General features: G+C 38.5%; 1 protein-coding gene across 1 annotated transcript; it reads right to left on the bottom strand.

The window, feature by feature from the left end:
• Positions 1–3,944: 3,944 nt before the first annotated feature.
• Positions 3,945–18,309, bottom strand: LOC131542696 (helicase with zinc finger domain 2-like). Its single transcript, XM_058779610.1, has 21 exons — positions 18,189–18,309; positions 16,672–17,279; positions 16,404–16,587; positions 16,016–16,126; positions 15,557–15,677; positions 14,990–15,380; positions 14,267–14,908; positions 13,334–14,123; positions 13,136–13,211; positions 9,562–13,024; positions 9,325–9,413; positions 9,027–9,170; positions 7,950–8,090; positions 7,710–7,854; positions 7,201–7,317; positions 6,862–7,054; positions 6,582–6,716; positions 6,101–6,310; positions 5,672–5,825; positions 5,209–5,376; positions 3,945–4,836 (listed from the first exon to the last, which is right to left on the bottom strand). The coding sequence occupies exons 2-21, from the start codon at positions 17,256–17,258 to the stop codon at positions 4,694–4,696; spliced, it is 8,004 nt and encodes a 2,667-aa protein (XP_058635593.1). The 5' UTR covers positions 17,259–17,279; positions 18,189–18,309; the 3' UTR covers positions 3,945–4,693.
• Between the last annotated feature and the right edge of the window lie 5,391 nt (positions 18,310–23,700).

The raw sequence follows: 23,700 nt of genomic DNA, 5'->3' as shown, positions 1-23,700 counted from the left end.
GCCATACCTGTTTGCCATTGTTTCGACCCTGCCTATACGACCACGTCTCTGCCTAATAAAAACTTGCACATGGATCCGCACGAATTTGGCCAGGATGCCGGGGTTACACCCCTTCTCTTTTTCGAAGGACATCCTGGGATTTTTAATGACCACAGAGAGTCAGGACCTCGGTTTAATGTCTCATCCGAAGGACTGTGCTTTTTACAGTATAGTGTCCCCATCACTATACTGGGGTGTTAGGACCCACACAGACCACAGGGTGAGCACCCCCTGCTGGCCTCACTAATACCTCTTCCAACAGCAACCTAGTTTTCCCAGGAGGTCTCCCATCCAGATACTGACCAGGCTCAACCCTGCTTAGCTTCAGTGGGTAACCAGTCTTGGGCTGCAGGGTGATATGGCTGCTGGCAAAATAAAATAGCATTACCAGCCCATTTGATACTTTCTTAATTTTTTGGGTCTTGATTTTATTCATCGGATCATGAAAAGTGTGTTTCAAACAAAAAACATTCCCATAGCTCAAACAGTAGAGGTACCAGCAATGCTAAGGTAATTGGCTCGATTCCAAGGTAATGCATGAACTAATAAGATATATACTTCACATGCAATGCCAGTTGCTTGGGATTAAAACATGTGCCAATTGCAAAAATGTAAAATGGATTCAGATCTGAATGAGAACTTTTGAGAACACGGCGGCACTTTGAATGGGACGTTGGAGGCTGAGAGTCATATTCTTTATATAATAACATACACTGATTGACTGATTCATTAAAAACAACCAGACAGACTCACCTTCTCTCTCAGACGCTGTTTGAGAGCATTAAGTCGGGCCATGCGATTTTCTTGGATCAGCTCCATTTTGTGGTGAAGTTTCTCCTCGGCCATCTTGCTGTAGTTGTTGTTGACCTCCTGAACCTTGGTGAGCACCTCCTTCTCACGCTCGCGTTTCTCCGCCAACTGCTTCAGCACCTGCTTCTCCTGAGACTACAGAAAGAGGTGCAGAAAGGTGTGACAAATTTAGACAGTGAGATTTTTCTGACATTTAAAAAGTGCAGAGTAGAGAAGCCAGAAAGTGAGAAAAGTCATGAAAACAGCAATGGACATACAAAGAGGACTGTGGTGCTATCATGGTATCAAATGGCAATCCCATGGTACTGACTGATTACCATATTCATATCCTATGGTATCCACATCCATTTACCATGGTGTAGCACCTCCTCTTTTCAAAACAGTTTGAAGACGTCTGGGCATCGAGGTTATGAGTTTCTGGAATTTTGGTGTTTGAATTTGGTCCCATTCTTGCCTGATATAGGTTTCCAGCTGCTGAAGAGTTTGTGGTCATCTTTGACATATTTTTCCATTTAATGATGCGCCAAATGTTCTCTATAGGTGAAAGATCTGGACTGCAGGCAGGCCAATTCAGCACCCGGACTCTTCTACTATGAAGCCATGCTGTTGTAACAGCTGCAGTATGTGATTTTGCATTGTCCTGCTGAAATATACGTTGTCTGGAAGGGGAGCATATGTTACTCTAAAACCTTTATATACCTTTCAGCATTCATAGTGCCTTCCAAAACATGCAAGCTGCCTTATGCAAGCCCATACCATCAGAGATGCTGGCTTTTGAACTGAACATGCTGGAAGGCCTCCCTCCTCTTTTGTCCGGAGGACACAGCGTCCGTGATTTCCAACAAGAATGTCAAATTTGGACTCGTCTGACCATAGAACACTTGTCCACTTTGAAACAGTCCATTTTAAATGAGCCTTGGCCCACAGGACACGACGGCGCTTCTGGACCATGTTCACATATGGCTTCCTTTTTGCATGATAGAGCTTTAGTTGGCATCTGCAGATGGCACGGCAGATTGTGTTTACTGACAGTGGTTTCTGGAAGTATTCCTGAGCCCATTTAGTAATGTCAATGACAGAATCATGCCGATGAGTGATGCAGTGTCGTCTGAGGCCCGAAGACCACGGGCATCCAACAAAGGTCTTCAGCCTTGTCTCTGACGCACAAAGATTTCTCCAGTTTCTCTGAATCTTTTGATGATGTTATGCACTGTAGATGATGAGATTTGCAAAGCTTTTGCAATTTGACATTGAGGAACGTTGTTTTTAAAGTATTCCACAAACTTTTTACGCACTCTTTCACAGATTGGAGGGTCTCTGCCCATCTTTACTTCTGAGAGACTCTGCCTCTCTAAGTTACAGACCTGATGTCAATTAACTTAATTAGTTGCTAGATGTTCTCCCAGCTGAATCTTTTCAAAATGTCTTGCTTTTTCAGCCCTTTGTTGCCCCATGCCAACTTTTTGAGACCTTGTAGCAGGCATCAAATTTGAAATGAGCTCATTTAGTGGATAAAAGTGTAAAATTTCTCAGTTTACACATTTATGTTCTCTATGTTCTATTGTGAATTAAATATTGGCTCATGTGATTTGAAAGTCTTTTAGTTTTCATTTTATTCAAATTTAAAAAACGTCCCAACATTTCCAGAATTCGGGTTGTACATGGTAAAATCTAAAAAAAAAAAAAACCTTTCAGTGATAATTTCCTAAAATAACCATTTTCTCTTAGTTTGAAGGACATTATCTAATATTCCAAAGAACCTTCTTCCACTATTAAGAACCTTTAATGCAGTGAAAAGATTCTACGCTATTAAAAATAATGGTTCCAAAAGAACCTTTTCATAAAGTTGCCATAGATGAACCAATTTTGCTTCCCCAAAGATCCTTTCTGAGAACAGTTCTTGAAATAACCATTTATTTCTTAGTGGGCAGAACATTTTAACAATCTAAAGAACTTTTATTTTTCCATTTTAAAGAATGTTTTGTGCAATGGAAAGGCTACATGGATGATAAAGGTTCTTCACAGAACCATTGATGCCAATAATTTAATGGTGTCAGTGTCTGGTTGTAACGCGGTCGTAGTTGTAGAGAGGCACAAAGAATGAATGAATAAACGCAGACAATCTTTAATTAGCTTCAACACACATAGACCATGAAAATAACATTAACTAACATCAATCCGAGACGAGGAACAGAAAGAAACAGAAGGCTTATAAAGACAGGGAAACAAAGGAGCAAACAAGATGATTAATTCAACACAGGTGATCAGACTGACCGATAATTAGACAATGATTAGAACAGGAACTAAACGGGAACATACACGTGACACTGGTATGGTATAAAAAGAGCAGGTATGTAGAATGATGGTATGTATGTTGGTGTTGGATAAGTGTAGTATTGTGAATAGATGCTTGCTGGCATGGCTGGTGTCCCATTAAACCAGGGTTGCTCAATTAGTTTTCGCCGAGGGCCGAATTCTGCCAACAATACCAAGCCAAGGGCCACTGACCTAGATATATATATATATATATATATATTATATTACTGTTGCTTTTGTTAAAATAGTCACAAAATGGTCACAAGATAAATATTCAGTTTTTTCCCCCCAGTAGTCTGTTTTATTCAAACAATTATGAACATTTTTGCATTTAGATACAGAACAACTTTACCTGTTGAATATTAAAAATAAATGAACAAACAAAAAATCTGGATCTCCATGTCTGCCATTCAAATCAACTGTTCCTGCTCGTCTCCAGACTGGACCTCTTCTCTCCACTTTCCCTAATTGCAGATTCAATTATTAGATCTGTCAGCATGAATATTTTACACTTAGATTTTTTAGGGGGGGATCAAACTGTAACACCGTGTGTCCCAACCAGACGTGACACGATAAAAGTATCTTTTCAATGTAATTTTTGTCCTAACCACCCACGAAAGCGACACAATTCTGTTGAGCTTATGAATGCAAACCACCTGATTCAAACACATTGAGACTCAAACATGATGAAGAACAGCGACGTTAGTGAAGAGAAAAGCATTTGAAACACAGATACAGAGCTAATCAATCACATTTTTATTTGTGACTTTGGTGTCCAAATACATTCTGCAGCTCTTGTATGGACTGTTGTGCAAATTATGTAAAGAGCTGCACAGTAAACATAAATTATGAAGTATATTACATTCACAGATACATCTTTATACTTGTAAACAAATAAATACAGAACCTTCAGGTTCTTGCATTACAATTATACACTCAGACACAACAGAAAACATTATAAATACAATTGAATACAAATAATTCAACAACACCTAAAAATATGTCATACACAGTTACTAATTGCACTTTGCCTTAGGATTGCTTTATATGCTAGTACAGCACCTCTAAGTGGTCAAACATTGACATCGCGATAGTCATAGTCTAGTGGTGCTCTCCTGGTAAAATTGATTTGAAGATTGAGGTAAATAACAATGTCCTTCATTTCTATATTTCGTAATTACATGGATTTATTAATTTATGGCTGAGTAATGCAAACTTCACAAGAAGGCTGAAATTAAAATAGATAAATACAATATAATTTCCAAGACTAAAACAGACTTAAATATATTTAATATTTAATTAAAAGTTAAGATATACTAAAGTGCCATTCAAGAGTAGTTATTTTATGATGATATTTATGTATAGCACAAATATCCAACAGGTCTGACGATGCAATGTTCCCTGATGTCCATTTTTTTTTTTAAATCACAAAGTAATGTATAAATGAGTGAATGTAGAGTATATGAGTGCACATTTAACACAGCTATAAAGTAAATGCAGCTACAAAAATAAAACTGGATGAAGCACATCATCTTCTAGCAGTTCTCAGCAGACTTTTAGTGGGTTTTTGAACCTGGATGTACCGGGCGGGATTCACTACACATCCTTTCTCCTTATAATGATCCAGAAGTCTTCTCCACAACACACTGCACCGCAGCAAGTTTTTATTACCTGTCAAAATAGCAGAATCAGGGCACTGTAATCCAAGCATCAAATATAAAACTGTTGATAATAATAAAATACATAATGTAGACATATTAAAAGGAGGTTTAGTTTTATTTTAATAGCATTTGACATATTAACCGTCACAATTAACATAAACTGTACACACAAAAAAAAAAGATAAATGATATCATATCGTTCTGAAATTATTATAGGCTTATAGGACTGAATAATACTCATAATGCTTAAGAGACAAAAATGCGATGTGTGCATTATTCAAATAACTAGCAGGTGTTTACGGATCAAATCATTCACATATTATTGACTCCCACAAGCACAGACTGTTTGTTCATCAGATTCAGAGCAGATGGCGTAACTAACCAATGATGCACAGGCCTTCTTGAGCCCTGGTGATGCCCACGTTAACTTGGTGTGGGTCCATGATGAATCCAAGTCGTTTCATAATCCAGGATTTGGTTGGTTCTGTTTCGATATCAGATTCGGGACAAGAGCGCACAGTTGACATGATGACATATTTCCATTCACTTCCTGTGTTTCACAACAAACAAAAGAGAAAAGATCAGACATAATTAATTCAGAAACAATATCTACATGCCATTGTCAAAACATGCAACCATAAACAATTTTTCAAGTAGGCTATGTATCTGCCTTAAAAACAACAAAAGAATAAAAAAATCCTTAATTGTATTTATTTTTATGAAGACAGCAAAATAATGATAATTGTAATTTCTGTCATGGGTCAAGGTTCAGTGTTAAAAGTTTTAGTAATATTATATGTTTATTGTGTCACTTGTAAAATGGCATTTGTTAAAATTGTTATTACCTTGACTTTTCATGATGGTGTTGACTGTGATGTCACTCATACCCTTATCGAGCAGGGAATCCTTAATATTTGCCACTTGAGCATTATATGGTGTGAGAATGGCAATGTCCTTTGTGTTTATCCCAGCCTCAGTCAAAAGAATGGCGATCCGCACCTGTAGGAAGATTATCACAATTTGAAATAAATTGATATATAATTTTATTATATATTCTTAGGAGGTATTTTGAATTTACAACAATAAAGTCTTTGAATAAAATAACAAAATTTACACAGTATTTGTCCATTATTTAGAAACGGCTGTCATGTTTTAAGTTTTGACGGATGTGTTAAAGATGGACAAAGCCATGCCATGTTAGATTTTTAGATTAGTCTAGATAAAGTCTAATTTACAATATACTCGTAATTTAATCTACTACACTTCTCTCTTACCGCTTCTTCTGCCTCTTCCAAATTTGCTTTTGAATTTTCATTCCCCCGTTCAGTCGAGACCACCAGACTTTTCTCCTTTCCTTCAACATGACCAAAGACGATGCATGTTGGCCTTGATTTAATAAGGAAGAGACTTGGTTTGGGTGATGTTTTAGTTTTTAACTTTCCTTCATAGAACTCCTCAGATGGAAATGCACAAATGTCTTCTTGCTGAAAGAAACAAGATATGCAATGGAGAAATTTTAATTTGAATTAAGTGAAACTACTGCTGTTTAATTGTTTAGATTTATCACAAGATAAAAAAATATATATATTATCAATGGATAAAAATAAAACATATAACTTTAAAAGAAAAATTGAACAGCAGTTTATAGACAACTTCCAAAAGCAAATAACAGCACCAGACAGAAATGTTTTATTACAAATATAGTATTAGAGCTATTTATTTTATTATTTAAATAGCTATTTATTAATTTATTACCATTCTGTACTGAGTGTCAAGCATGAGTGCTTTCTCCACGTAACGCTCAAAAAGAGATTTGCTCATTCCCAGTCGCTCCACCACATCACAGTGGACTACAGGCTGCAGCTGCTTATGATCGCCCAGAAGAACAACCTACAACATGACATTAATACAATATTAAGAACCTAGAAATGAATTCAAATATGTTGCATCTTTGTTCAATGCAAACATAATGAAATGAAAGTGCTAATATCCAAATCAGGGTTTGTCTAAAAAGAACACTACTTTGGAGTCGTACCTGCTCAGGCTTATGAGCCACTAGTGGAATAAAGGCTTCAGGTTCAGTTGCCATGGCACATTCATCAATGATGATCTGTTTGAAGTCGAGGACTTTAGCTAAAGCATGGTGTGAGGCTGCTGTGCAAGTGCACAAGATGACATCATGCCGCAGTAATTCATGCTTTCGAGCCTCTTGGAGAACGTCTTTGTAGCTTTAAAAAAAGTTACATTTTTATTTTATTTTATTAGTATTATTTTTATTTAAGCTTTTCATTTCGATAAAATTGTTTCCAAGCAATTTCTAACATACAATAACACAGAATCAAAAAGAGATTTGTAGTTAATGAGCCATACATACAGTTTTTTTTCTTCATTAGTGAATTGAGCTCCTCTTCTAATTTTATTATCAAAAGCTAATATTTGTGTGGAATATGGGTTGTCATCCTTTCGAATCAGGTGGTGTAGTGCAATGGAACTAATAATTCAACAACAACAACAATACACATCTGTTAGTGAAAAGCAAGGTTTAGATTTGAAGAGTTCCAATGCAAAAGCCTCTAAAAGCTATCTTGGGCAAAAATAAGATAACAATACTGAGTGAATGCTCTCCACACATAGTATATGTGAATCAAGTACTTTCCCTTCGAATGCGCTAAATCCCAGCCTCAACCCATTCAGTAGTACCAGGACTTAAATAGAAACCTATACATAGTAGCCAAAAAGAAATGCTAATTTTAAAGAAAAACGTCAGACGTACTTGGAGGCTTTTGCAATTTATAAACTCTTCATTTATAAATACATGCATATTACATCGGCAGTTATATCTACACTCAAATAAGTGATAGATGGACAGCATTTGGCAAATACCTGAGCTCTGTGTTGGGTTTTTCGCCTCTTTTTGAATTGCGTGACAGCTTCAGATTGCAGCCTGGGTAAGGAAACTCCAACATCTCCGTCTGATCACTGTAGACTCTGAGAGGTCTAAGTTCATTTTGAAGTTTTAGGAGATGACCTGCAACACATTCATATAAAAAAGTTTAAGTTGCAGTGATCCTTAGTCAGGCAATGTTCTTTCCCCCCGGATAATTGGCAATACAGAAAATTTACCTGCAACAACATCAACAGACTTATTTGAGGGGCCACAGTACAGAACAGCTGTCTTCTTCTGTGAACTGGTGGCAGGAAGCTGTTGTATATTCTTGAGCAAACAGTACACGATATAGACACCAACAACAGTTTTTCCAGTCCCTGTGAAAATGCACAACAGTAATATAATAGGTGTTACGTCCCGTGACTTAATTGTGTATGTTGGGATATGGTCATATGTTTTTTCTCTCCTCCCTCTTTTTTTCCCCCCTTTCTCTCTCTCTTTCTCTCTGCCAAGCAGTGCTCCAAATCATCCACAGCTGATTGCATTTAGCGGCAGCGTGGTTTCCCTGTTACACAGTGTGCAACAGATATAAAGGAGCAGAGAGACACAGCTTGGGAGGAGTCCCTTATCTGCTATCCCAGAGACATTGTTTTATTTGCTCTTGAGCAATTTGTGAAATGTAAACCTCAAGTGTGGTTACAATGATGTTACTGTTGAGATTCTGTGTGAGTCTAGTTCTGTGAAAGCGTGTAGGGAGATGGGCGTCGATTTATTTGGGTTTATCCCCTTCTAAACTTTTCACCTGTTTTTCTTTAGTCAGGGAGAGAGGTAAGATTATTGTCTTTTATTTTGTTTTCTTTTGTCAGGGAAGTTATTTTATTATAACCTTTAGAACAACTGTTTTGTTTGGTATTTTGGCATTTGCTCTCTCCTGACGCCTTGGTTATTTAAGTTGATTAAGTGCCCTGATATTGTATATTTTCGATATATATAGTCTTTCGGTTTATGTTAAGCCCTTAATAAAACACTTAAGTATATTTCTGGCATTTGGTATTCTTTCGTATTATGGTGTTAAATAGAGGGTTTTGTGTGAACCTTTATGGGAAGTGTCAATGGTGAAAGTGATAAGAGCTGGGATAGAGGAAAATGAGATTTCTAAATGCTCACTTATTTATTTAATCACATCTTTTAACTTCGTCACTTCCGCTCTGTAACCCCTAGACTAAAAGATGCGATCGTAACTTAGGGAAGGAATGGAAATTACAATAGCCTAAGGCCAAAGAAACCAAAGAAAGTCCAAAAATATCTCTCACCTGGTGGGCCTTGGATAAGAGTGAATGGGTTGTTCAGTGCCTCTCTTATAGCTTTGCACTGACTGTTGTTTAGATGGGAAAACCCAGAAGGGAGATACTTGTCAATCTCAAAACTGGCTGGCATCTGCTTCAACATGTTGCATCCTTTGAGGAAATACAGTGTTAAACAAAATGAAACTATATTTGAATGTATAATTGTTTAAAAGATGGCTAGTGAATCATTAGTTTTGATAGTAGGATTTGAAATATAGATATGCAAAACATTTATAATGAGGCAGTAAATGTCAAACTGTTGCACCTCCTTCAGAGTTGATTTTTCTGCCCATGGCGATATTTTTTACAAGTGTGTTGGCTTTGGTTAGACTGTTAATTGCGTCCTCTTTGCGCCTGAAAATTAAATAAAGCATAACAATTAATGAAGCATAGCCTACACATATTGTTTGAAGATGTGATTATAATCTATACACATAAAACAATACAGTTACATTAATACAACATTTTAATAAGCTTTAGTGTCTATAATTTATAGTCTTACGCATCTGGCAGAAGCTTTGGAATCAGCTCCAGAGTAAATCTTGTCCTCTCACTGAATATTGCTTCTGGAATCTTTGTCATGGGCATGTGGTTAATCTGAAAATCAATTTGTAAATTCTTCGGTTCTTTGGATTCTGTTTCGTCAACTTTTGTAATTATGCCATGGGCCACCCAAGTGATAGAAGGAATATCCATGAGAGCTGTGCACTGAGAGGGACTACTCTGGTGAATCCTAGTTCGAATGCAGAGGAAACTGTTCCTGAGGTCACAGTCAATGGACCACTGAGATTTTTTGTCCAGTGGGAGGAGAAAAACCCCCTGATGCGTCTTTTGAGGAGAGGTTTTCCATCTCAAAGCTGCATCTTCAATAAGAATACTTTCATTTTCAGCAACAGCATTGGAGGCTGACTCCATTTCACACAAAGGTTTCCATATTTCCTGATAATCCATGTATGTCTTGTATGAATTCCTTGATGAGTGGAGAGCATAGTTAGAAAAACACTTGATTGGATCTTTCACATGCTCCAAACAAATCTCAAATTTTGGATGAACAGCAAACAGCTGAATTGCTGGCGTCATTAGTCCTCGAGCCGTGGCTGCACCTAGCTGTACTTCGACCGCTTCACCTGGCTTTATTCTCATCGACAGTTCGGCATAATGCTCAGCATACATAGGATCAGATTTTTCTGAACTTTTAGCATTTCTCAGTCTTTCATTGAATTGTCTTGCATGGATTCTTGAGCTGACGTCAAGCTCCTCAATCAGGGGAAACAATCTGTCCCAGTTTTCTTCTCTAAGAGCAGCTGCTACGCATTTCCAGGTCTTTGTAGAGACATAGGCCATGACTGAGTTTGGATTTTGCTTTTTCACTTCAGCAAGGATGTGAGGATTGGAGAATGAATATATCCTTCGCACCCATTTCAAGATCATGCAGTTGTTGGTTTCATCAAAATGTGGTTGATCTGCCAACTGAAGATCCCTGTACATAATGTCTAAGTTTTCTGATATAGAGGTTCTGTTAAGTGGGAAGGATAATCTGAAGTTTGTCCCTGATGCATTGAGTTCCACAATGTAGGCCACCTTTCTTTCGCTTTGGGTCGACAGTTCTATTGCAAAATGTAAAGCATTTGCTTTCCTCTGATATGCTGACTGTTGGTCGTTTTTTCTGGAAAATTCCATACAAGACAGGTCAATGTCATGAGCTTTGTACCTAACATTTGTGTTGTTAATCACAGAATGAAGAAGGCGCTGTACAATAACATCTATATATCGGCGGACTGGAGATGAGGAACATGTATAGCTGTCAAGATCTAAATCATGATGCCCAATTCTTGAGACATGTGTTGAGTTTGAGCGCAGAATACATGCTTTGTGAAACAGTCTCCTAAATGCAATAGCAAAAGGAAGAAGTTGGGGGTGAATCTCATCAGTTACAATAAAATCAATTATTTTGTAGATATTTTTCTGCTCTACTGCTGTCTTCAAGCATCTCAAAACAGATTTTAATATGGGGAAGGTTTCAGAATCAGAAATGCCAGCCTGAGGGTTTGGCATGGCTCTGCGGTGGATCAAACCTTGGTTATTCAGTTCATGAGACGCATATTCACTCTTATGAATTTGAATTTGACTTGAGAAGTGAACAGAAAGTGGAATCAAGGAGGCATTTTTGTCAAAAAGTTCAGCAAGCTTTTCATTTTTTGGCCTGTCCTGGCATCTCAGTGGAGTTATGCTCCTTGTTGTTTCATCAAACAGAAGATGTTCAGAAACCATGTGGTTAAACATGACCATCAGCTCTTCCACCATTAGGTGAGATCGCCTTCTTCCCAGAGTCACGTCTTCATCTGGCTGTTTGTAGCACCAGTCTTCCTGTCTCCTCAATCTCCTGTGGACCTCAGCAAAGGTCCATGCTTTCAAAAGGCAGATTTCAAGCAGGTCAGAATGCTGATGAGTGTTTTCAAGGATGTCTTCAGCTTCATCATAAGAAAATTTCCTCTTGGAGTGAATGACAGATTTGCAAATTAATTTTTCCATTATGCGGTTTGTCTTAGTATCTACTTGAATTATCAAGGAGATTGCTCGTCTGTCATGGTTAGGAATCAAACTGAAGAAATTAGCACTCAGCTCTTTAGGGAACATGTGTATTGGCTCCTTCCCACTGGGATAGAATGTAGTACACTGCTGTCTTGCATATTTGTCCAGTTCACTGTCTTTAGCCACAAAGCTAGCAACATCAGAAATGTGAACTCCTATTTCATAGCACTCACCTAAATCCCGTACACTGATTGCATCATCAAGGTCTTGTGAATCAGCAGGATCAATGGTGAATGTTGGCAGCATGCGAAAATCTTTTCGCCCATCTTCAAATAAATCAAGACTTTGAAAGTCTCTCATCTGTATTTCCAAAGATGAAGAAAGTGTCCTGCTCAACTGGAACTCTATGTCAAGAACCTTTAATCCATCATCTAAAGTTGTTATCTTTGGAAACTGTCCCACAACAATCCCCAGGGGATATTTGCAAACATTTCCCCACTTAAGCAATTTGACAACGAAGAGATATTTTCTGTGTGCCTCTTCACTGATTTTGATGAACTTCTCTACTTTGAGGTTCTCAGGATTTCTTATAGCAATGTGATTTGGTTTGTCTTTCCAGAATGGTGTGTAGATTTTGGAGATGCATTTGTTGATAGGTATCATCACTTGACTGTCGTGTCTTTCAAGGGTGCAGACAAATTCTTTGACAGCATCCGCACTTTCCAGGATGTTGATTACTTTTCCCGTAGGAGGATCTGATATCTCACTCAGGATCTCCACTGTTACCTTGTCTCCTGGGAATGCCTGTCCTATGTTTTTTCTGCCCATGATCTCAATTCTTATGGAGGGCTCGTCAAGTGGTTTTGCATAAGCTCTTTCAAAGCTCTCTTTGACCAGCTCACAGTGCTTATGTGTTGAAGAGTTAGTCAACAATTGCTCTTCATCTACTTCTGCAATTTGGTTTCTAACACTACTGATGAATTGCTCATGTTGAAAAACTGGAAACAAGCCTTCCTCTGTCAATGTAACGTTTATGTATTTGCTCTCATCGAGAAGCTCTTGAAGTATTGGGTCTTCTGTGTCTGGTATTTCAGATGTAGTTGATTCACTATCACTGCTGTCTTCATCCTCACTTCTGCAGAGCTCAGATATCTCAAGGAGATCTTGTTTCAAAGAATCCAAGGTGAAGTTATGGGCACTTCCCTTGTTGATGCAATCCTCTGTGTATGATGTCCATAGTCTCCAGCATGTACCGAATTGATGGCAGCAAAGGGCAGCTGCATCTCCAACAACAAATATTTGGGATTTGGCTCTTGTCATAACTGTGTTCAGCACTCGCATGTCATTGAAAAACTCAAGACAGGTCTGGTCCGTCTCCAATAAGCTGTTCTTGGTGTGCACAGTGGAAATCACGATTACTCTGAACTGTTTTCCTGCAAAATATGGGAAAAGGCAGTATGCTCTGTAAATCACAAGCATTAATACTAGTGTCTTTGAGCATAATCATGCCACAGTATTATATTTGAGTAATGCATCATCTTTACCTTGCACATTTTCTGCATTCTCCACAGTGAAACGGGGCTGTCCAAGCTGACACAGTCTTTGTCTGATTTCCAACACCTGAAACACAAAAGAGGCAAAAGCATCTTGTGTATAAACACACTTACATGCATTTGATACAATAGCAGGATGCCATTAATAAAAGCATAATATAAATTGGTAAGTAGCTATAGGTTTGATACCTGTCTGCCTTGAGAAAGGACACAGATTGATTCTGGATCTTTATCACCCCACTCTTGAGGCCATTCCTCCATTATTCCTTGCACAATGTCAACAACGCTTAGAATTTGTTCCGCATTGAACCAGGACATGCTTGTTGGGTCCAAACAGCATTCTCCTCTTACATGATGGAACTGCAAGGCATGCTGGTCTGGATGAGGAGGCACATCTCCTCTAGCCTTGATCACATCACTCTTTCCCACATAAAAATGTGTTGATACAAAATCCACAATGTCCTTTGTGGAACGGTAGTTTTCAGTGAAAATGATTCTGCTTTGTTTGGCGATGTCACTGTTTTCAGCTTGGTAGTAATAGAAGAGGCGATTGAGCAGGGTTTGTTCTGAGCATTTGTCTTGTCTCACAGAGAAGAGCTTGGGTCCCATCTGCATGTGATCTCCTGCTAAAACAACACGTGTATTTTTACCTGCTAAGCCCAGTGCCATAAGAGCCTCACACTCCAACATCTGCGAAGCTTCATCAATCAGAATGTGGCTGAAGTAGTTTTCAGGGAGCTTCATGTCATGGAAGAAACGAGCCACAGCAGTTGTTGTTATGATGATTCTTGTGGAATCTAAAACAGCTTTATCAGGAAACTCAAAATGACTGCCGTCTCTGGATAAATGGCAGTACTGTAGAGTGATGGTATCAGTGGATCTGGGATTGCTCTCCTTTGCCTTGATTCTCAAAGGTCTGGCTTCATGATGAACAGCTGCATATTCATGAAAATGTCCTTTTACATAAAGATCAGCAGAACTGTATCAAGAAAAAAGAGAAATAACTGTATCTTTCAATGACTGTATTAAACTTACTTGCACCATGCTTTACTGTATGAGCTAGAGAAATACCTACTTCTGTGGAGTAGTACTCCGAAATGCCACTGCATTGTGATGCCTTACCTGTTTGTGTGTGTGCAAATCAGGATTTTGTTCTGTGGTTGCTGCACAAGAGCCTGGGTCATCTTTGCAAGGGTTCGAGTTTTCCCTGTTCCAAAAGGTCCATAAATCAACAAAGGTGGGATGCTGCTTCTGTTGTCTGTTACACTCAGAACAAAGTTCATTGCTGCTTGCTGCTTCTCATTTAACTCTCCTGTATCTGACTGAGAAGAAATACAGACGTTGCTGTTTTTCAGGTCAGGTAAGACTTTGTCTAAGTTGGGGAGATCATCAATGGCTTTGTGCATCTCGCAGAACCAGAGACGATTTAGCTGGAACTGGACTTCCATCTCACACTGCTGTCCATTCTGCAGGTTCAAATCAGTGCAGCATTGTTTGGAAAGCTGCAAAAGTACTTGTGTCTCTGTGGCAGCGTCTTTTAGAAATTCAGCCTCATAAATAGGCCCAAAATAATCATTGTTTTTCACAACACGAACAAGAGATCTGATAGCCTGTCTTTTCACTATGAAGCCTTGAGGAGCATCAGGAGTTAGTGGGTGAGACAGAGCCACAGAAGCAAAAAGTTCCCCTGGACAAGCCCATTTCATTCCAAACCTGAGATCGAACAACTGATTTTTCAACTGCACAGTGCCTCGTAGATTCAGCCTGAAAAGAGAGAGTACAGTTTGTGAATTAGAATTCTGTTTCAGTTGTCAAATCCAAATATATTTACATATTTATACATACCTAGTAAGTAGTTCGCCTCCTTCTTTTTCCTCCCGAAATAAAAAATTGTGCATGCTTTGTTTGTAATTGTCATGGTTAATCACACTGTTCATCTGGTCTGTCGTGATGAGCTTGTATCTATTGATCAGCTTTCTCTTTGCCTCTTCTCTTTTAAAATATGGAATGATTTCCAGGCTTTCCTCATTCCAGGGCTCAAGATTCCCTTCAGTCTTTTGTTTTTTTAGCGGAATCTCAGGTGCTGGGGTCATGACTGATGTTCCCATACACTCATCCTCTCCAACTCTGACCTTGATTTTTTGTCGTAGTACGGGTCTCGTGTTGAAGTCAAACACTACCCACTGCTCATACTGGCCTGGTTGGTCAGATTTGAAGGACACTGGGATTTCATACTCTGCAGAGCCTCGAGACATTGACATAAAACGAGGACTTAAGGTTTTAGGTTTATCACAATAATTCAGGCAAAAATAATTTTTGAACTTGGCAGTTCAACAATTAATTAAGTAATTAGTGTTAGTAAAAGCATGCCATACGATTTCTTGCTGGGTTTTGTAAGAAATATTCAGTCACCTGTTTGGTTGTTTTTAAACCAAGCACTACTGGAATATGTCAGTTCCTCATCGGGGTCTTTGCCAAGGCTGAATTTCGCCCCCAGTTCCCGTTTGAATAAAGCAATAATCACTAGAAGTTCCTGGAGGGATTTAAGTCAGTTTGGAATTTCATTAAGATCAGTGTCATTGCAGAGGCTATCCTACACTACTGGCTCACACTTTCAGCCGTCTAAACATGTTTAGAAAATATTATTATTTTTTTCTTATCTTACTTGTGGACATAAGGATAAGGACTTCCTTAAGGTTTGTTATCAAAATTATGAGCTGAACCCCATAATTCTTACATTAAGAGCAAATGTAGTACTATCATTACTTAGTAACTGGTATTACTCTATTGTAACATACCTGGTCAAATGTAACAATGACAATGTTTTTTAAAGACAAACGTTATACATGTTATACGGGTTAATGCACAAACCTTGGATTTAATGGTAAAATTCCATGTACACTGTATTCCCTTTTTCCTTACATACACACTGTCTATATCTGGGTCACAGATGATAGAAACATCAGGAAGGGTGTCACTGATCTGCAGGAATATTGATTCAATCAGTGTTTATGATATTGTAAAAAGCAATTTTAAAAATGTACAATTAAAGCTTTGGTTGTAAAAATATAATAAAAAATAGCATGGGTCAATAAAATGTATTTGTTAGCATACATAACAGAAGGTTCAAATTAAATGCAAGTACAGTAGCAATGCAAAAGTGTCAAAGAGATCAAAGTGTCAGAGAGGTCAGAGATACACCTGTCAACATGTCATAACATGACATTATTCACTGTTCATTACTGAACGGCCCACTTACAATCATTTTCTTGTCATTGCTGTATCTGTATTCCTCCAAAAGCTTGTCCTGATAGGACAGTAGACCCATCTCGGCTGCATCTCTGGCTCTTTTTCGTGAAGCCTTGATTCTCTTTTGCCATTCACGAAGTTCCTCTTGACTGTGTGCCTTTGTGCAGTTATCACCATACTCACATATCAGGGATCTATGAGAGAATTTTTTATAGGCTGCTTTAACTTACTTTGACACAAGCAAACATCTAATGCCATGTCACACTTCATATAAATACCTTTCACACAATTTCAGGTCCTTGTGTGTTGGTGGCGGATCACGATACTCCCAAGTCTGAGAGGTACCTGTATCTTCAAAGATCAGTCTCCTGTGTTTCACACTGAAACAGTGGTTCATCAGTTTCTCATCTGTTGGGAAGTGGATCCGGCAGAATGTGCAGTCAAACTGTCTTCCTTTTTCTTGAGACTTTGACTGCAGTGTCCTTTGGTTTGGTTTTATGACTTTCACTAGCTTAGGAATTGTCCAGTTTTCATCCTTCATGATGTTCCACAGCGCTGCTTCTTCTGAGCTCCTAGCAAAGGTACATCTACTTCCATGCTGCTTGCATCCACTTTCCTCAGTGAAGTGCCAGCAAACAACATATTTGTAAGGTCTGGGAAAGTCTGGCAGGGGGGCAACGGGCCTCCACACTGAATTGTTACCTTTCCGCTTGATTAGTAATGTGTTTTCTGAGCAGATATGGCTAATCTGCTTGTAGGAGTATGAAATCTCTTTTTGTTTTTTAAAGCACTTATTACATCCCACACACAGCTCATACGACTCTTGTAATGTTTGAAGATTATGATGATTTCCTGCAAAAGCCATGACTTAAAGGACACAAAATTCCTGTGAAAATAAATAATTTGCAATTAGAAGTTTTCGCTACTTCCATTTACAATGTATTTTTTATAATAGTTTTGTTAGAGATTTTCCTATGTGTTTTTATAATGGGGGTTTTCAAGTAAAACAAGGACTGTGATAAATATAAATGGACAATACTTTTGATGTTTTGCCCTAAAACTTAATTTACACACACCCATACAACAAAATTTCCCAGTTATAGTCAAGTTATGCTTACTACAGACCTTGCTTTGCTCATATATTTTTGGGGCAAAAAAACATTATAAAAACCTAAAGGGAAATGTCAAGGGAACCCAGATAGCAAATTACTCTTCCAGGTTTTGATGTCATGGCTGCAGCACTCTGTCACACCTTCTAATATTGATCAATAAACCTTTTCAGCCTTCAGACTGAATAAACAAAAGTTGTAAGGAACATGTCTTTACATATGGTAATTTGTGTTTATAAAAACGGGTGTGGTAATTGAAAATTCTTGTGAACCTGTGAACACAACCTTTACATTTCATTAAATGTAATGCAAAAACAAATTTGTATAACTGTATAAGTGCAATTATGACACAATAAGCACAATCCACATAACTTTTTCTTATTTGAATTAATCTACAGATAAGTGAACACCAACAACAATAATTTTCAATCAGCATCTCTTAAAGGAACAGTTCAACCAAATGACATTATGTGTAACTCAAAAGGGAATGTTTATCAGAACGAGAGACTTAGTCACTATTCACCTATTTCTATATAAAAAATAGTAAAGTAAGCAGTGACTGAAGCTGTCAGCTTTGAATTCCACAGATGATTACAGAATTTAATGATCTTTGGTATAAAGATGAACTATTTTCTAATAAATAATAAACTGTTCACAAAAGAATTAGTAATGCACCGCATTCTTACCTTCATAATTTCCTTCCCATCCCAGTGGTTTTCTGATATGTCACGATCTTCCTATAACTCTAGAGGCATTTAAACAATTTATGGAGTTGTTACTGAGCGACGCTGGATAAGCCACTCCTTCCTAGAATTAAAGAATAACTTTCTTTTTCCAGCAGAGTGTGCTTGTACTGAACAGTGCAAACACAGTTTCAGCTTTCAGTTTCAGTACTGATGAAAACCACAGGAAGCAAATAGAGTTTAGGCCTGTCCTTTAACTAAATCAGAAAAAAAAACAACCCTTAATGTTCCTATTAGACTTTTTATAATATCTACACCAATTTCAGCATACATCAGTTGTTTTTGCTATCCTAAGACATTAGAAACTAGTGTTTGCATGCAACATGCTTTTTTTTTTTTTAAACCATGACTGAACAAATTAATAATGTTTTCCCCATTGGACAAGCTTAAATTTTTCCTGAAATGTTTCAGAATGGAACTTACCTAGTAATATACTGACCATTCTTTATCCTGTATTAAAATGTTTCTTTTAACAAGAAAGTAACAGTCTTATAAGGAAAGTAAAACAGATGCATGATTTAATTAAATGAGACATTGTTATGAGGAGATTACCCGTTTAATTGCTAATGCAGAATTACATTGTGGCAGTTTAAAAAACAATTAGCGATGATCAAATGATCAAATTTAAATGAAGGAATATTGTTTCCAATGTTGTGTCAACATTTTACTATTATACTTGCCATTAATCCTAATAACCAAACTTAGAAAATTTATTTTAATTCAACAAATGCACAGTACTATTATATTGAAACTCACTTGGTTGAAACTATCTTGGTTGGTAAGTAAAACTAAAACACTAGAACATACATTTAGATCTATTCTGGGCATTGGGCAGTTGAAAACAAATTAGGCTTATTACACATGAAACCAAACACTCCCTTTCCGTGCCATTTTAAGTAAAGTTATGTAAAGGACAAACAAAACAGGTTTACATCATGGCTGCATGTCCCATTTTGACTTTAGGACCCATGAATGTCATAATTGTGTGCACTTTTAATTGTGTTCTCAAATCTACCTACCTACAAGAACCCTGGTGATGCACACACACACACACACACACACACAACAAAAGCAGCTGTATCTGTCTCAGTTTCATTTATCTGTTATTTCCATCACATCATCACATGGCCAGAGTTCGTCATAAACACATGATGACACGTACACAAACACAACCTAATTTTACTCAGCTTCGATGACTGATTCAGCAGTACTTGATTGCATATGAGTCTTATCAGCAGCTATACAATCATAATGGTTTAGAAACTATATTTAGAAACCACTGGGTCAGTAATTTCCATATTCAATACCAGATTAGAAACTTAGTCATAGACAACCAAAAAAAAAAACTTGCAAGATACAGAAACTTCACAGATCCTCAGGAGACACTAAATTGCTATAGACACACTCTCAGAAATAAAGGTACAAAAGCTGGCACTGGGGCAGTACCTTTTCAAAAGGTACATGTTTGTACCTAAAGGGTCCATTTTGGTACCTTAAAGGTACATATTAGTACTTAAAGTGTACATATTTGAACCTAATAGGTACAAAAGTGTACCTTTTGAAAAGGTACTGCACCAGTGACAGCTTTTGTACCTTTATTTCTGAGAGTGCGGTGATAAACAACAACTTAGAAATTCTGATGTATTGCCAACATAAATAATCTCTTGGATGCGTTCTTAGTTTGCCTCAGTTGCAAAAATGACAGAGACACCTTATTATGAACTTGTTATGCTTTAATCTTATTTTAAATGGTTTTCAGTAATCAGTTAGCAGCATATAGCTTAGACATTTCTCTTTAGGTCACTGAAAAACAAACCAACAAGTCTAAGTCAGTGACCCTTGAAATTGATCTAATCTACCAACGTGAATGAATCATCCTATAAAGTGCAGTGTAAATGTGGATACAGCCATGGTTTTTGTTTTGTGAGATTCAGACCTGCTAAATAACAGCCTAGACCAGACTAAATGACCAGATTGTACCATTGATGGTTACAAATAAGGTATGTTTTGACAGTTTCAAGCTGGTTTCATCTCAACTACTCGTCTAGCGAGTCTATCGAGTCTAACTACTGGTCTATCGGCATCAACAACCCTCTTAATCAGCTTGTGTCAGAGCAACATACCACTAATCAGCAGGCAGATAAACTTCATGGTCAAAAGTATGTGGACATCTCTTTCCAATAAATGTGTTTGGCTAGTTAAATAATGCCAAATCTTAATGCTACTCCATACAATAACAGAGCTTTCCTGTAGCTCAAATAGTAGAGCATGGTGCTAGCAATGCTAAGATCATGGGTTCGATTCCCAGGGAAAACAAGAGCTGATAAAATGTAAAAACTGTAACTTGAATGTAATGTAAGTCGCTTTGGATAAAAGCGTCTGCTAAATGTAAATGTAACAGTCTGGAGTTTGTTCAACATCTTTGGATGATGCTTTTCAGTTTCAGCATGACAAAGTCCTTGTGCACAAAGCAGGTTACTGCGATTCTGCCTAGTAGGGCATGTTCCTTATTGGATCAACATCAGCCAATCAGATTTTAGGAATAGGTAAAAGGGTTTGTTTAGGGTTTGGCTGAGGACTGGAGCTTGAGCGACATTCTTATCAACTTCCCTCTGATTTTAGCCATAATTTGTGATAAAGGTTGGATATAGGGATAGGGATTAGACTTCTTGTTCTAGGATCAACAGAAGATGTTGATCCAGGAACATCACACAAGTCAAGGTCCATCAAGAAATGCGAAAGATCTTGACTGGCCTACACAAAGTCCATTTGGGATGAACTGGAATAATGACTCCCAGAAGATCTAGACATTTTATGAGGAACGGATTACCTATTAATGTCCATGCTTCTGAAATTAAACAATCAACAATCATGTATGGGTGTGGTGTTTGGGTGCTCACATACTTTTGTCCATGTCGTGTATGTGGGATGCTGTTATAAGCTCAGACGTTTATTGATAAGGAAAACTGATAAGGTGAGTCTGATATGACCTCTTAAGACAGTGTGGCCAGAGAATGAGATATTCTCCAAATGCAGTCGTGACTGAACGTCTCACGGCTCTGGCCGTGAGCCAGAGATCTCAGTGTGAAGTTGCTTATTCTTACGGACTTCTGCAGAATAAAGCTCCTGACAAAGAAAAGAGAGAGAGCATAATAAACATCCAATAAGTAAGAACTGTTTACATGCTACACGCCTTTTCTTTGCTACCTGGCTCCCTTCCCAAGTTGCACGAACTACATCAACTGACATTTCCTCTGAACATGAGGCCACATACTGTTCTATGTCCAGAGGACAACAAGAGAGAGTGTCAGCATCTATATTTTCCTTTCCTGGGCGGTACTTGATGTCAAAGTGGAAATCGGACAGTTCTCCCACCCAACGATGACCCACAGCATTTAACTGGGCGGTGCTCATCACATAGGTCAGGGGGTTGTTATCAGTGTATACAGTGAAGTGAGGTGCATAAAACAGATAATCATAGAATTTCTCACATATAGCCCACTTCAAAGCTAGGAATTCAAGCTTGCCAGAGTGAAGATTGTAATTTTTCTCTGCTGGGGTAAGAGTTCTAGATCCATAAGCGATAACCTTTAACTTTCTGTTGTGCCATTGATAGAGAACTGCGCCTAAACCCTTCTCAGATGCATCAGTATGGAGAGTGAATGGATAGTTGAAATCAGGATAAGCCAGGACAGGTGGATGGGTAAGAATGTCAATCAGTGTTCCCAGGGTGTTCTTGTGTTCTTCAGTGCAGACCACTGGTGTTCTGGTCACACATACGTGCAGTCGTGTGTGCAGTAAAGAGAGCAGAAAGCAGCGCACATACAGATGAAACTTTCAGTGAGTGAAAAAAAGTTGATAGTTCCATAAAAAGTAAAGACAGTAAAGACACTCGGACCCTGTGGCAAGCCATCCAGACCATCACTGACCGCAACACCTCGAGCACTACCACACTGAGCACAGGGGCCCCACAAGGCTGTGTGCTCAGCCCGCTGCTCTTCACGCTGCTGACCCACGACTGCACTGCCAAGTCCAGCTCCAACCACATCATCAAGTTTGCTGATGACACAACTGTGGTAGGCCTCATCAGCAACAATGATGAAACGCACTACAGAGAGGAAGTGGCACAGCTGGCTGAATGGTGTGGTGCTAACAACCTGTCCCTCAATGTGGGTAAGACAAAAGAGGTTGTGATGGACTTCAGGAGAAACTCTGTTGACCACCCCCCACTGACCATCGACGGCTCAACCGTGGAGAGAGTCAGTAGCACTAAATTCCTGGGGGTGCACATCACAAAGGATCTCACCTGGACCACCAACGTCACGTCACTCAACAAGAAGGGACAACAGCGCCTCTACTTTCTCCGTCGGCTGAAAAGGGCAAGTCTCCCTCCACCCATCCTCACCACCTTTTACAGGGGCACCATTGAGAGTGTGCTGACCAGCTGCATCACTGTCTGGTATGGGAACTGCAGTGCTGCTGACCGCAAGACCCTACAACGGACAGTGAACACTGCCGCAAAGATCATCGGTGCCCCTCTTCCCTCCATCCTGGACATTTTCCTTGCACGATGCTCCAGCAAGGCCTCCAGCATCGTGAAGGACCCCACCCACCCCTCCCACAACCTCTTCCAGCTCCTGCCATCAGGAAAAAGGTACCGGAGTATCAAAGCTCGTTCTGTCAGATTGCTCAACAGCTTCTTTCCCCAGGCTGTGAGAGCTCTTAACTCCAATCTCCCTGTCCCGCTCTGAAACCATGAACACCTCAGCCCCCCAACTATAAATAACTATTGACAAATTTCTCCTAAGTGCAATTCTGGGTGTGCTACACACAGGTGAGTGGGCTATACAAACCACCTGTAGTAACGCACTCGTCCCACTATATGCACACTAGACACTTTCTATAAACACTCCCTGCAACAAAGACTCAATAAGATAATATATGTTTACTTGAATATTGCACTATAAAATAATGTTTACTGGAACATTGCACTATGCGCTGCTTCCCACAAAATCTCTCTTCTGAACAATTTAATGTAAAAAAATATATATTTCCTGCACAATTTCATGTACAAATGTCTCTTTAGCACTATTTCATGTACAATATTTATGTAAAGTTCTTGTACAGTCTCAGTTTGTGTATGTGTAGTCAACTAGGTATAGTAGTTATAGTATTTATAGTACATGTATAGTCAGATGGTTAAACTGTTGTATAGCCCTATTGTGTATTTTGTTTTTTTCCCCCATATTTGCATTGCTGTATGTGTATCTCATGTCTAACTAGTATGTAGCACCGTGGTCCTGCGAGACACGACATTTCGTTCCACTATATGTCCACACATGTAGCAGAATGACAATAAAGCTCAACTTGAACTTGAACTTGAAGTCTTAAATGTTTTTGTACCGTTATAGATCATGTTAGTTCCTCTATAATGGGCAATAGGCAAAGTAGTTAG

Source organism: Onychostoma macrolepis, chromosome 06 (assembly GCF_012432095.1).
Source record: "Onychostoma macrolepis isolate SWU-2019 chromosome 06, ASM1243209v1, whole genome shotgun sequence".
NCBI lineage: Eukaryota > Metazoa > Chordata > Actinopteri > Cypriniformes > Cyprinidae > Onychostoma > Onychostoma macrolepis.
This window is presented reverse-complemented; position numbering and strand designations above follow the sequence as displayed.